This window comes from Cherax quadricarinatus, chromosome 38 (genome assembly GCF_038502225.1).
Source record: "Cherax quadricarinatus isolate ZL_2023a chromosome 38, ASM3850222v1, whole genome shotgun sequence".
Classification (NCBI taxonomy): Eukaryota; Metazoa; Arthropoda; class Malacostraca; order Decapoda; family Parastacidae; genus Cherax; species Cherax quadricarinatus.
The window spans coordinates 6,232,003-6,247,405 of NC_091329.1; the positions used below are offsets into that span (position 1 = coordinate 6,232,003).

The following is a 15,403-nucleotide window of genomic DNA, read 5'->3' on the forward strand; positions in this document are numbered from 1 at the left end:
AAGAGGTATGGGGTAGGTTTAAAAATGTAGTGTTAGTGTTCAGCAGAAGTTTGTGGTTACAGGAAAGTGGGTGCGGGAGGGAAGAGGAGCGATTGGTGGAATGATGATGTAAAGAGAGCAGTAAGGGAGAAAAAGTTAGCATATGAGAAGCTTTTACAAAGTAGAAGTGATGCAAGGAGGGAAGAGTATATGGAGAAAAAGAGAGAGGTTAAGAGAGTGGTGAAGCAATGTAAAAAGAGAGCAAATGAGAGAGTGGGTGAGATGTTATCAACAAATTTTGTTGAAAATAAGAAAAAGTTTTGGAGTGAGATTAACAAGTTAACGAAGCCTAGAGAACAAATGGATTTGTCAGTTAAAAATAGAAGAGGAGAGTTATTAAATGGAGAGTTAGAGGTATTGGGAAGATGGAGGGAATATTTTGAGGAATTGTTAAATGTTGATGAAGATAGGGAAGCTGTGATTTCGTGTATAGGGCAAGGAGGAATAACATCTTGTAGGAATGAGGAAGAGCCAGTTGTGAGTGTGGGGGAATTTCGTGAGGCAGTAGGTAAAATGAAAGGGGGTAAGGCAGCCGGGATTGATGGGATAAAGATAGAAATGTTAAAAGCAGGTGGGGATATAGTTTTGGAGTGGTTGGTGCAATTATTTAATATATGTATGGAAGAGGGTAAGGTACCTAGGGATTGGTAGAGAGCATGCATAGTTCCTTTGTATAAAGGCAAAGGGGACAAAAGAGTGCGCAAAAATTATAGGGGGATAAGTCTGTCGAGTATACCTGGTAAAGTGTATGGTAGAGTTATTATTGAAAGAATTAAGAGTAAGACGGAGAATAGGACAGCAAATGAACAAGGAGGCTTTAGGAAAGGTAGGGGGTGTGTGGACCAGGTGTTTACAGTGAAACATATAAGTGAACAGTATTTAGATAAGGCTAAAGAGGTCTTTGTGGCATTTATGGATTTGGAAAAGGCGTATGACAGGGTGGATAGGGGGGCAATGTGGCAGATGTTGCAGGTGTATGGTGTAGGAGGTAGGTTACTGAAAGCAGTGAAGAGTTTTTACGAGGATAGTGAGGCTCAAGTTAGAGTATGTAGGAAAGAGGGAAATTATTTCCCAGTAAAAGTAGGCCTTAGACAAGGATGTGTGATGTCACCATGGTTGTTTAATATATTTATAGATGGGGTTGTAAGAGAAGTAAATGCGAGGGTCTTGGCAAAAGGCATGGAGTTAAAAGATAAAGAATCACACATAAAGTGGGAGTTGTCACAGTTGCTCTTTGCTGATGACACTGTGCTCTTGGGAGATTCTGAAGAGAAGTTGCAGAGATTGGTGGATGAATTTGGTAGGGTGTGCAAAAGAAAATTAAAAGTGAATACAGGAAAGAGTAAGGTTATGAGGATAACAAAAAGATTAGGTGATGAAAGATTGGATATCAGATTGGAGGGAGAGAGTATGGAGGAGGTGAATATATTCAGATATTTGGGAGTGGACGTGTCAGCGGATGGGTCTATGAAAGATGAGGTGAATCATAGAATTGATGAGGGGAAAAGGGTGAGTGGTGCACTTAGGAGTCTGTGGAGACAAAGAACTTTGTCCTTGGAGGCAAAGAGGGAAATGTATGAGAGTATAGTTTTACCAACGCTCTTATATGGGTGTGAAGCATGGGTGATGAATGTTGCAGCGAGGAGAAGGCTGGAGGCAGTGGAGATGTCATGTCTGAGGGCAATGTGTGGTGTGAATATAATGCAGAGAATTCGTAGTTTGGAAGTTAGGAGGAGGTGCGGGATTACCAAAACTGTTGTCCAGAGGGCTGAGGAAGAGTTGTTGAGGTGGTTCGGACATGTAGAGAGAATGGAGCGAAACAGAGTGACTTCAAGAGTGTATCAGTCTGTAGTGGAAGGAAGGCGGGGTAGGGGTCGGCCTAGGAAAGGTTGGAGGGAGGGGGTAAAGGAGGTTTTGTGTGCGAGGGGCTTGGACTTCCAGCAGGCATGCGTGAGCGTGTTTGATAGAGTGAATGGAGACAAATGGTTTTTAATACTTGACGTGCTGTTGGAGTGTGAGCAAAGTAACATTTATGAAGGGGTTCAGGGAAACCGGCAGGCTGGACTTGAGTCCTGGAGATGGGAAAGTACAGTGCCTGCACTCTGAAGGAGGGGTGTTAATGTTGCAGTTTAAAAACTGTAGTGTAAAGCACCCTTCTGGCAAGACAGTGATGGAGTGAATGATGGTGAAAGTTTTTCTTTTTCGGGCCACCCTGCCTTGGTGGGAATCGGCCAGTGTGATAATAAAAAAAAAAAATATATAATCATGGTGAACCTAGGTAGTAGGCTGGTAGACAGCAACCGCCCAGGGAGGTACTACCGTCCTGCCGAATGTAAAATGGAAACCTGTAATTGTTGTACATGATGGCAGGATTGTTGGTGTCTTTTCTTTTCTGTCTCATAAACACACAGGATAACAGGTATATCTTGCTACCTCTAATTACATTTAGGTCAAACTACAATGGATGTACATGTACGTATATACACACTTACCTGGATTTTCTTCTATTTTCTTAACAGTTCTTGCTCTTCTTTATTTCCTCTTATCTTCATGGAAAAGTGAAACAGAATTCTTCCTCTGTAAGCCATGTGTGTCATAAGAGGTGACTAAAATGCTTGGATAAAGGGGCTAGTAACCCATTCTTCTATATACATAACTAAATTTAAATACAAAAACTTTCATTTTTCTCTTCTTTTTAGGTCACCCTGCCTCGGCGGGATACGGCCAGTGTGTTGAAATAAAAATAATCATGGTGAGCCCTTCACTACCATCAAGTCAACCCCTCTCACAAGTAGTATGCCTGTAATAAAATCGTCTAGGAGAAAAAAACACTATACGTATAGTGGCATTACTAAACACCAGTTACATGAAGACATTCCAATAGAAAAATGTTCGTTTACCTGATAATGGCAGGAGACAAAGCTGAACTGGGTAGTTCCATGCTCCCATAATAAGTACAACACCATATGGGTCATGAAAAATCAAAGTCTTGTCAAATATGGTTACAATGTTGGTTGGTGTCTGTTGAAGAAAATGGTTTGTTACATTAAGGTATTTATCAAATAATTTGTATATTTTTCTACATATCTTCATGCAATATATCATAACTTTCTACATAAAAAGCTTTAAGTAACTTAGTCAAAATATATCAATGCCATTTTAATTTCACTTACTGTCTCTGGTTTCACCCACTCATCAATACGGGCAAGACTATGCCTTAGATCATCTATCAGAAGATTCAATTCAAGCAAAATGGACTCTTGTTTTGGCTGTTAAGAGAAAAAATATAAGTACAGTACAACCATTCTTCTTATGATTATTTTGTTAATAATGTCGAGAACCTGATACACATTCTTTCAAGTGTATCATGTAACTACAATCAAATAAACCATTTTTTTTTTTTACACAGGGTTTGACAAGGTTAAGGATCCCTAGCTTTATTGACAAGCTATTTACAGGTTAAGGATTCCTAACTTTATTGGCAAGCTAAGAGCTGTTGCTCTACAAGAAAGACTGCACATCAAAACAGCTTGGAGTTCATTAAATTGCCAGTTTCCTTTATGTTCATATAATTTATCCTCCTTTCCATTCACCAACCAAAATTGCAAATACGTGTTACTGATATGCACAATGAGAGGAGTGGATTAAGAGTTGTGACAGACTCAAGACAAGGAACTTGTAGAGAGCCCTGCCATTTCGTTTTATCATACATTGTGTCAACTAGTTTTGCTCTATTTTTTTTTCTACAGATATGAATTTTTGACAAAGTATTTGAAACTTAATTACAGTACAGTATTAGAAAAGCATTATACATTTGTGCCAAGATTCAGAACTTATTTTGCTGGGGTCCCTCTTTTGTTGGGGCCTCTAGGGTTTGTCCTTTAGTTGCCACATTTAATCCGGTACTGCACATTAATTAGGAATTCAATTTAAAGGTATTATAATCAAATGGCTTATCATTTTAGCAGCCTTACTTGTGATAATATAGTGTATCTTTTATGTAGTATATAAACTACAAGGGAAATATAGTCAAGCCCAAGTTTCTAAATATTGTGTACATATATTCAATAAATGATAGAAAAATATTCTTACCTTATTGAGGTCTTTAGCCAATGCTTTGCAAAATGCAGCCTCATTCTCCTCATACATGAGTTTGAGGGCCTTTAACTGCTGTTTCCGAAATGAAACATCTTTTGTCTTACCAGACATAAAGGCCTCACGAGCCTTATGAACAACCTGTCGTTAAAAAAAAAAATGGTCGAGTGAGAATGATAAAAAAAAGCAAAATGAATGGCATATAATAATTTAAAAAAATATGCATGCTTACCACTGTATTAGAGGTCATGACAGTTAAACATTTGAGGGTGGATCCTGTTGTTCTATGGCTTTGAAGCCCAGGTTGGTCCCTTAGTGTTACGCCATGAGCTCAGCTCACTCAGGTAAGCTATGAGTGATAAATTTGAGCCTAGATATGAGAGAATGGGTCTATGCAGTAAGTGTGTACCATATAAAAAAATTCTGCAACAAGCAGTGCATAATGGGAGAAAAACACTGCAACTGTGTTTTTGGCTTAAATTGGTGACTTTGCAGTGTATTTTCATATTGTTTCTATGGTTGTCTTATTGATGTCTTGGTCTCATTTGATAAGAATGGAAGATACATTAAAGAAATAGAGATGATTCTGAGATTTCAGGACTGAAAGACGCTTGAAATTAAGCTCAAAATAGTGGAAATGTTCGATTTTTGCCGATATTCCACAGCATGAAAGACAGCACTCATCCAATGCGTGTCAGTCTGTCCAGTCTAATACACTTGCAATGTCATTTTTATTTTATTTTTTTTATTAACAAATTGAATAATTCCCACCAAGGCAGGGTGGCCTGAAAAAGAAAAACTTTCATCATTCATGCCATCACTGTCTTGCCAGAGGCATGCTTACACTCCAGTTATAAAACTGCAACATTAACACCCCTCCTTCAGAGTGCTGGCACTGTACTTCCCGTCTCCAGGAATCAAGTCCGGCCTCCTGGTTCTCCTGAATCCCTTCACAAATGTTACCTTGCTTATATTTCAACAGCACATCAAGTCCTAAAAAACATTTTTCTCCATTCGCTCCAATTTAACACGCTCACGCATGCTTGCTGGAAGTCCAAGCCCCTCGCACACAAAACTTCCTTTACCCCTTCCCTCCAACCTTTCCTAGGCCAACCCCTACCCTGCCTTCCCTCCACTAAAGATTTACACTCTCTACATCATTCTATTTCGTTCATCCTCTCTACATATCCAAGCCATCTCAATAACCCCTCCTCAACCCTCGGGATGATAGTTTTGGTAATCCCGCACCTCCTCCTAATCTCCAAACTACTGTTTCTCTGCATTATATTCACACCACACATTGCCCTCAGACATGACATCTCCACTGCCTCCAGCCTTCTTGTTGCAACATTCACAACCCATGCCTCACACCCATACAAGAGCGATGGTATAACTATACTCTCATACATTCCCCTCTTTGATTTCATGGATAAAGTTCTTTGTCTCCACAGACTCCTCAGTGCACCATTCACCTTTTTCCCCTTGTCAATTCTATGATCCACCTCATCCTTCATAGACTCATCTGCTGACACGTCCGCTCCCAAATATCTGAACATATTCACCTCCTCCATACTCTCTCCCTCCAATCTGATATCCAATCTTCCATTACCTAATTTTTTCACATTATTTATACAATTATTACAATAATGCATTAGTCTGCATAACAGTAAATTTTCTATTTTGTGTGTGAATAAAAATTCTAAATGGAATTCATGTGCAATTTTGGAGAGGCCTTGGAAAGTAACTAATGAACAGAGCAAGTATTATTTTAGTGCCAGGAATGTGTGTATTATTTATTCTGGACCCTGCTTTGAAATTGGCATTTCTTGAATTTTGTGTGAAATTGGCCAAATTACCATTTTCTGATGACTTTATTGGGTAGTTGAAATAGCTTAAATGGGCAGTTTCTTGTACTCACTTGACAGAATAAAAGGAATACTAGAGAAATAGCTAAGAATTTGGTCAACTGGAATAATGTAATCGGCCTAAAATTGGACTCCAATTGGGCAAAATTGCTAATCAATAAATATTGCTGACACAGCAAAATTCACAAAAGCATAGTTTCATAAATTTTCTGTCAAATTTGCTACTTTTTGTTTTATATGTATTATTACCTTCAGTAAAAAGATTCTCTACTTTTTGTTTTTTAAAATTTCCGACCCTGACAGCAAGTTTGAGAGCAAGGACCCCCAACCCTCAAAGGGTTAAAAAGAATTACCGTACAACTAAGTGATAAGTCTCTTCACCTAGATAGAAATTCCATGTTTTGTGACCTTGAGCCATAAGATATGATAACACCTGAACTGATAAGGATGATTTCTTGGCTAGAAACAAGGAATGCTACATTTATAACACTATTACTGATACAGTATTTAAAAACTCTTGATTGTATTGTTAGGTAAATAAAATCTAGGTAAAGATCTTAACCCAATATTACAATACCTGAATGTTTAAAAACTCTTATTGTTATCACAAGACATATAGCTTTAAACCTTTTGTTCTCACGCTGCTGATCTTATACAGTAGGTGTCATAAATATACTTGTGCATAAGTAAGCTTTTACCGAATTATTTGCCTGACAATTTTGAGAAGTGCCAGGGCAGCTTTTGAATTTTATGTTTATGCCTTGCCATACTGCCAGACATAAAGAAATGGCTAAATGATTGTGATTTACCATATTTTAATGACTAGCCTGGAATTTCAAGTGACTTTAATCTGATTGAAAACATATGATACTAAATACAAGCATGGACGTGTCCTCTAACCCCAAAATTCCAAATGCTAGTAAGGTGTGGGAGGGTATCGACTCCTCTACCCTCCATAAGTTAGCATTATTAGTGCCTAGGTGACTAAAGGAGTGCATCAAGAGGGAGAGAAATCCTGCAATGTACAGGCAGGCCCCGCTTATGCACCATCTTGGGTTTTGGGCTACTGATGTGAAACGAAAATTGCTTGAAAGTGAAACAGCCTTTTTTCACTTTCAAATGCATATAAAATCCTGATAATATGTTTCCATTATCATATATTAAGTGAGCAACAGAGCTAGGCCTAAAAAAATGCATATACGATAAACACATTACTTACCTTAAAATGTTTTCATCCCTGGCTCATAGTGAATGGTCAATATATTTATTGTAGAAATCTGAATAAATGAAGAATGGGTAAAATTGAAAACCACTGCATTAGCAAAGCACTGTAAAGTGGGACCCGATTGTATACAGTTTAGGTCAGGAACTCAAACATATTTCAGTATTTTATTTTCAAAACAATAGGTTATGGTGAGAGGCCTGATTTTTCTGTGATGCTTATAAGCGTGCATACTTATGATGCCTACTGTAGATAAATTCACTTGAGGAAGAGTGTACAGAACGGTAACTTAATTACATACTGTTTCCAAGAACACACTTTTAATCTAAAAGAACACTTGTTTTAAAACTGTTCAATCTATAGAGAAAAATGTATACCATAAAACTAATAGTGTAATCTACTTTTTCAGTGGGATGATGTATAAACAAATGGAATTTTATTTGCTGTTAATATTATATTATTTATTTATTTATATATGGTATACTCTGGAAGGCTCTAAGATTGCTGTTAAATTTTACTTTCCAATACATTGTATTACATTATACACCTACCATCTGACGTATGACTTGCTCGACATACGACCACTCGTACTTATGACTGTACTGTTTATTGCTTAGCTTAGGTTATTTTGTACTTTCTGTTCATGCATACGAATGTTTCCGCATGTTTTCATGCATACGAATAATTGTTTGTGTTGTACCCAGGGTTTCTCCTAAACCTTACAGTATAAAATACAGTACTAAAAGCATAAGGTTTGACTTGCGTCCATTTTGACTTACGACCGATTGGTCGGAACCAAGCTCGGTCGTAAGTCGGATGATATTTGTACACATACAGGCTTATCGTATATGGTAAAGGCCATAAACATAGGTTAAAATAGTTTACTGAAAAGGAAGATTATATAAATGTCTTCATATAACTTAAGCTATATTACTGTGCCCATTAAGTATAGAGAACTTTAAACTCCAACATAGACCAATCCCTGAACATAACACAACACAAAACTCTTTGACATCCGTCTCTGACTCACCTTACAATGGACTGATTGCATCATCTTCACTTCGCTACTACATCTGCTACCTTTGTATTTGATTTAAGAAGCCTACCATGTAGGCGAAACATTTCAATAATAAAGATGCCAAGCTGCTGCACATGTCTCACTCATCAAAATAATCTCTTTTATTTATCCACCACAACTGCAATATCTGCCACCCCATTCCTCCTTTTGATCCATTAACTAGAGGGTTTACTGTATACATTACATACAGGTCATGGACTGGGCCATGGGGGAGTTGATCCCCCGAACACCCTCCAGGTATACTCCTAGGAGAAGAGGTACAAGCAGGTGACATCTCAACACTAGTACTGTACTCTACAGTATACTATTTTATTGTTATTAAGTTGATATATGGAAAACACCTACTTTCATCTAACAAGAGAGTTCTTGCAACAGAATACTGAACGTGGGTTTGAGAACACCGGTAGGTTACGAAGTTCCACTATGACCCTGAATAGCATACTAAATATTTCTACTAATTTGAAAAGCTACATTTCTCAACAATATGGAAAATAGTCACCTGCTCATAATGTGTCATCTTCTCTGCCATTATGCTGAAACTGAAAAAGAGGAAAAAGAGTTAAGCCAGTTTTTTTAATAAAATGTTTTAAACAAATTTACGTATTCTCTTTTATATTTCTTATTCGTTCCATCTTAGTAAGTTTATTTAGGTACAGGTACATACAAGTACAATTATCATACACAGGTTAAATTACCTAAGATAACCCAAAAAAGTCGGTAACTTATTTCTATTGGGGTCCTTTCTATTAACAGTATATAAAGGTAAATGCCAAACTTGCAAAAATACTACTTGAACTACAACTAACAAAACCTACATAATGTTTCTAAACAAAGCTTAAAAATGTTCATTTGGATGATCCACAGGTAGGGCAAGGGTAAATTCTTGGGAATACATCTAGACAGCAAACTAAAATTCAACATACCTCCAGAACATTACTAAAAAAAAATTAGTTTACCTGGAGTTTACCTGGAGAGAGTTCCGGGGGTCAACGCCCCCGCTGCCCGGTCTGTGACCAGGCCTCCTGGTGGATCAGAGCCTGATCAACCCAAACATCCCTGCTGACTTTGAGTCTTATATCCATTAGGGGCCTTTAATCCTTTTCCCCAGGATGCAATCCACAACAGTAAACCAATATCTCAGGTGGCTACTTGCTGCTAGGTGAACAGGAGCAACAAATGTAAGGAAATATGCCAAACATTTCATCCATGTTAAGAAACGATCCCTCCTCTCTCATGGACCCCAATGGAAATAAGTCACTTTGACTTTTATGGGTTATCCTAGATAATTTACAATAAGTATGATAAATGTAATTGTGTACCTGTGCCTACACTTACTACTTACCATCCACAAGATAAGATAAGATAAGATTTCGTTCGGATTTTTAACCCCGGAGGGTTAGCCACCCAGGATAACCCAAGAAAGTCAGTGTGTCATCGAGGACTGTCTAACTTATTTCCATTGGGGTCCTTAATCTTGTCCCCCAGGATGCGACCCACACCAGTCGACTAACACCCAGGTACCTATTTGCTGCTAGGTGAACAGGACAACAGGTGTAAGGAAACGTGTCGAAATGTTTCCACCCGCCGGGAATCGAACCCGGGCCCTCCGTGTGTGAAGCGGGAGCTTTAGCCACCAGGCCACCGGGCCACCACATATATTTTAAAAATAATGTATTTTAAAAATAAGTGCTATAAGGACTGCAATGGAAATAAGTCACTTTGACTTTTTTGGTTTATCCCAGGTTCTTCACACATATATTACTATGTATGATAATCTATGTAACTGTATTTGTGTATACCTGAATAAACTTACTTACCCGTATGGGTCATATAGACAGCGACATGAAATTAAAAAAAAATACAATTATACAGTCATTCAACACTTATTTATTTATTTATTTATTTATTTATTTATTTATTTATAATTTGAGCACACATACAGAGGTACAAAAAAAATACAGATAAGAGCAGCATGCCAAAGCCACTTATTGATAACATATTAATATTAGATTTACTAGTCAGGGGGAAGTGTTAGACCTATATGGGATATACATCACCCGGGGAACGAGAGGCAATCATTTTTGATCCAGGGAAGTGGAGGACTGGTCCCTGGAAGACAAGATCCCCCCTTTTGAGGGACTAGCACTAGACCCGTAGGGGTATCATGACACCTCCCCCTTCAGGAGTATATTAACAAGCTATTCCCAGTCTATCACAGGGAAAACATATTCTCCAAAAATCTGTTTTCATTTTTTCGGAGCATAAAATATAGTTATAAGGGACGAGGTGAAGATGACAAGACAATATAATCCCAAAAGTCCAGATATATTTCCCATCATTAGTATTACATACAACATGATGCCAGCCTCATAGCAACTAGAAAGTTGCTTATTTTTTTGTTGATGGAAAGTCGCTTTTTTTGTGTCATTAATTGTTTGATACACACACACACATGTCATCAAAGTTTCAGTAATCCACATAACAATAAATAAGTTCATTACCTCAAAATTAACTTTCAAAAGCCACAATAATGCAGAGTAAAACAGCATGACCCTCACCTTCAACAGCTGCTGTATCACTGCTTCTTCACTCCGGACCTTCCCCAGGCACCCCGGGCTCTACCAGGCTCTTCCAGGCTCTACCAGGCTCCCTCCACTATCATCCTCCACCCCCAGACCTCTTCCTCCCCAGAACTCCATCAAAACATAAGATTTCGTTCGGATTTTTAACCCCGGAGGGTTAGCCACCCAGGATAACCCAAGAATGTCAGTGCGTCATCGAGGACTGTCTAACTTATTTCCATTGTGGTCCTCAATCTTGTCCCCCAGGATGCCACCCACACCAGACGACTAACACCCAGGTACCTATTAGCTGTTAGGTGAGCAGGCGTTAGGAAACGTGTCGGCATGTTTCCACCCGCCGGGAATCGAACCCGGGCCCTCCGTGTGTGAAGCGGGAGCTTTAGCCACCAGGCCACCTAGAATGTGACTTGGACCTGTCTCCGGCAGGCCTACTGGCCCTTGCTAGACAGGTTCAAGTCACATTCACACTTGTGAAAGAGTATCCTTGTGGAATCAACACCTAGTCAAGCACGTCAAGAGATTAGAGATAAAAGGTTTGCAACAAGACTAGTCCCGGGACTAAGGGCCCAGTCTAGTTGCAGACAAGAGATGTTAAAGGAAATCAACCTGACAATACTGGAGGACAGAAGGGATAGGGGGGCACATGAAAACGACATAAAATACTGAGAGGAATTGACAGTATGGATAAGAACAGGATGTTTCAGAGATGGCACACAGTAACACGTTATTATAATCATAGGGAGCGCTAAACCCGTAAGATTATACAGCGCATGTGTGGGGGGGAATGGAAGGTATTCAGACTCGATTCAGGGAACTGGAGCACAGATCCAATTCCCTAGATCAAGAGCCCCTCACCAGCATCACAGTAACAAGGGGCCACAACTGGAAGTCAAAGACTCAATGAGTCACAAGGATGTTAGGAAGTACTTCTTCAGTCATAGAGTTGTCAGGAAGTGAAACAATCTGGAGAGTTATGTAGATGAGGGCAGGACCCATACATAGTTTTAAGAAGAGGTATGATAAAGCTCGTGGAGCAGGGAGAGAGTGGACCTAGTTACAACCAGTGAAAAGGCGGGGCCAGAACCTATAACTCGACCCCTTCAGCCAAAAAATAGGTGAGTACTGTGCAGATCTACCTGCCCAAACTAAGCAGGTACCAGGTCCAACTCACACCCACTCATGTAATTTTCTAACCTAGTTTGCAAGCTACACAAGGCTTTATTTAGCTTCAATGACACTATTCGGGAGTTTGTCCTACTAATCCACAACTCTTGTTACCAACCCAATGTTTTCCAAAATCCTTTCTAAATGTATTCTTTTTCCAGCTTGAATCCATTGCTGAGAGTCCTGTCGTGGTTACATATTTTTAGCACGTTATTTACATCCCCTTTATTCATTCCATTTATACACCTCAATCATATCCGTGAGGGCGGTAACCCCTGTAACACCCTCCAGGTATATCCTCCTTTCTAGAGAGTGCAGATTCAGGGCCCTCAGTCTATATCCTCGTAGGAACGATTTCTGATATATGGGATCAACTTTGTCATCCTTCTATGTACGTTTTCAAAAGCATTTATGTCCAGAACTGTGCAGCACAATCTGAGTGAGGCCTTACCAACGATATATAGTTGAATAATCTGAGGACTCCTGTTATTTATACTTCTTGATATGAAGCCAAGAATTCTTTTAGTTTTATTGCAAACATTATGCACTGCTGTCTTGATTTTAGATTAATGCTAACCAGAGCTCCTAACTCTTTTTCGCAATCAGTGGTATTAAGAAATATATTATTAAGTTTATAAGAGCCATGGTTATTTTCCTTTCCAAGCTTAGAGCATTTGTCTGTATCAAACTGCATCTGCCACTTCTCTGATCACTCCATCAGTCTATTCAGATCTTCCTGTCAGAATGAATCCGACGCCCTCTTTTGGTGTCATCGGCAAACTTCATTATGTCGCTTTTAATTCCCTTATCTATGTCGTTTATGTATATTGTGAACAACTAAGGGCCCGTGGCCTGGCAGGCAACACTCTCCCTTCACACACTGAGTGTCCGTGGTTCGATCCCCGGCAAGGGTGAAAACATGAGAAGGCGTTTCCTTTAAGACACCTGCTGTTTCTGTTCACCTGTCAGTCAGTAAAATAGGTACCTGGGTGTCAGTCGACTGGTGTGGGTCGCATCCTGGAAACAAAATCGACCTTCACGGCGCGCATAACGGAGATAAAACACCTCAATTACTGGGAGCGCTTGAGGTTCCTAAACCTGTATTCCCTGGAACACAGGAGGGAGAGATACATGATTATACACACCTGGAAAATCCTAGAGGGACTAGTACCGAACTTGCACACGAAAATCACTCACTACGAAAGCAAAAGACTTGGCAGACGATGCAACATCCCCCCAACGAAAAGCAGGGGTGTCACTAGCACGTTAAGAGACCATACAATAAGTGTCAGGGGCCCGAGACTGTTCAACTGCCTCCCAGCATACATAAGGGGGATTGCCAACAGACCCCTGGCAGTCTTCAAGCTGGCACTGGACAAGCACCTAAAGTCGGTTCCTGACCAGCCGGGCTGTGGCTCGTACGTTGGTTTGCGTGCAGCCAACAGTAACAGTCTGGTTGATCAGGCTCTGATCCACCAGGAGGCCTGGTCACAGACCGGGCCGCGGGGGCGTTGACCTCCGGAACTCTCTCCAGGTAAACTCCAGGTAAACAGTAGGGCGTAGTAAAGCTACAGAATGACTTTCACATAATGTAAATTTAGCACCATCTGGGATAAGTGATGATTCTGTAGGCCCAATAAATATTTTGATAGGTAGTGACTATTATGCCTCCTTTGTAAAGGGTATGGTAAAGAAATGTGGTGTCACCCTTTTGAAGACTGCAGGAGGCCATGTAATGTATGGTAGGATTCCTCGTAATAATAATTCATGACTAGAGGAAACTACAAATACCATAACTGTGTGTCTTACTCATGAAATCGTGCCCCAGTATAATTCTTCCATAGAGGATGGTGTTGAGCCAGTGCATAAATTGTGGGAATTAGACAGCATTGGAATAAATGTAAATGAAGAAAGTCCAGACGATTCTTTTACTCAGGAACAATACCTGAGAGATGTAAAATTTGAATCTGGACAATACTGGGTGCAACTTCCGTGGAGACTGAACCATCCAGAATTGCCCACTAATTACAGAATGGCATATGGACAATTAAAGGCTCAGCTCCGCGAACTGAGTAAGACACCAGAATTGTTAACTGCCTATAATGATATAAATGCTGAGCAGTTAATTAATAAATTTATAGAAGAGATACCTCCTGAGCAAGCCAAAATTTATGGTCACTATTTGCCACATCATGGAGTGAAGAAGGATTCTAAGACCACTCCTCTGAGAATTGTGTTTAATTGTAGTGCCAGGAGTAACAAAAATGTACCTAGTTTAAATGACTGTTTGATGACGGAAAAATTAGGAGATATTAAATTTCAGGATGAAGAATTATGCCTTTACGTGTGATATAAGTAAAGCTTTCCTAAGAGTGGGTTTACAAGAGGCTGACCGGGATTGTACCCGCTTCTTATGGCCTGAGAATCCTAGTGACCCACTTAGCACTCTGAAAACCTTTCGCTTTAGGAGCGGAGCGTATTATTTGGTGCTACATCCAGTCCGTTCCTACTTCAAGCAACGATAAATGCACACCTTAAACGTATGGGAAGTCCATTGAGTAAAGTAATGAGCAAACAATTTTATGTGGACAATTTCCTGGGTGTGACGTCAACTGAAGAGGAACTGTTAATGACTTATGGAGAGGCTAATAAAATAATGCAAAGTGCAAATATGCCTCTGAGGGAATGGAATAGTAATTCGTCCAAATTAAAGGACAAAATAAGTAAAGATTTCCCTGGAGATGAAATGCCAAAATGTAGTAATGTATTGGGTTTAACTTGGGATACTGAGAGAGATTTGTTAATGTTAAAACCTAATAATTACAGTATGCCCAATAAATTAACTAAGAGAGTTTTGCTTGCTGAAGTTTCCGAATGTTTTGATCCACTAGGTTTAGTGTCACCCCTTACTATAAGAGGGAAATTATTAATTCAGGAAGCATGGAAACTTAAATGTGCTTGGGATGAAATTCTACCTGAGGAATTCATTAACGAGTGGGATCAATTAATTGGTGATTATGAAAAAATTCCAATGTTGGAGTTCCCATGCCAGGTGGCCAATCCAAATGGGAAAAATGTACTCCACATTTTTTTTGATGCTTCAAAATTGGCATATGGAACAGTTGCTTACCTTCAATGTAATAGTGTTATTTCTCTTGTTATGTCTAAGGCTAAAGTGTCTCCAATTAAATCACGTACTTTGCCTCAATTGGAATTAACAGCCATTCATGTAGGTGTCAAATTAGCTAATTATATAAGAAATAAGTTGCAGGAGATAAATATTAGCGACACTGTAATTCGGTCTGATAATGAGGTATCCTTACAATGGATTCGTAATGGAAACAGTAAAATTGTGTAC

At 39.4% G+C, this 15,403-nt stretch overlaps 1 protein-coding gene across 5 annotated transcripts in view; it reads right to left on the reverse strand.

Annotated features, from left to right (window-relative positions):
• The window catches only part of Aldh-III (Aldehyde dehydrogenase type III), a 68,167-nt gene extending 57,197 nt beyond the window's left edge, over nt 1-10,970 (reverse strand). For 4 of the 5 annotated variants that reach the window (XM_053782326.2, XM_053782321.2, XM_053782323.2 and 1 more), the window contains exons 1-5: nt 10,858-10,970; nt 8,799-8,838; nt 4,132-4,275; nt 3,213-3,308; nt 2,940-3,060 (exon numbers count right to left, since the gene is read on the reverse strand). In XM_053782326.2, coding sequence (XP_053638301.1) covers nt 2,940-3,060; nt 3,213-3,308; nt 4,132-4,275; nt 8,799-8,828 — 391 coding nt within the window. In that variant the 5' untranslated portion in view covers nt 8,829-8,838; nt 10,858-10,970. Of the gene's footprint in view, nt 1-2,939; nt 3,061-3,212; nt 3,309-4,131; nt 4,276-8,798; nt 8,839-10,800 lie in introns of all 5 variants that reach the window. The other variant, XM_053782325.2, reaches the window with a different exon arrangement.
• Nucleotides 10,971-15,403: the final 4,433 nt, after the last annotated feature.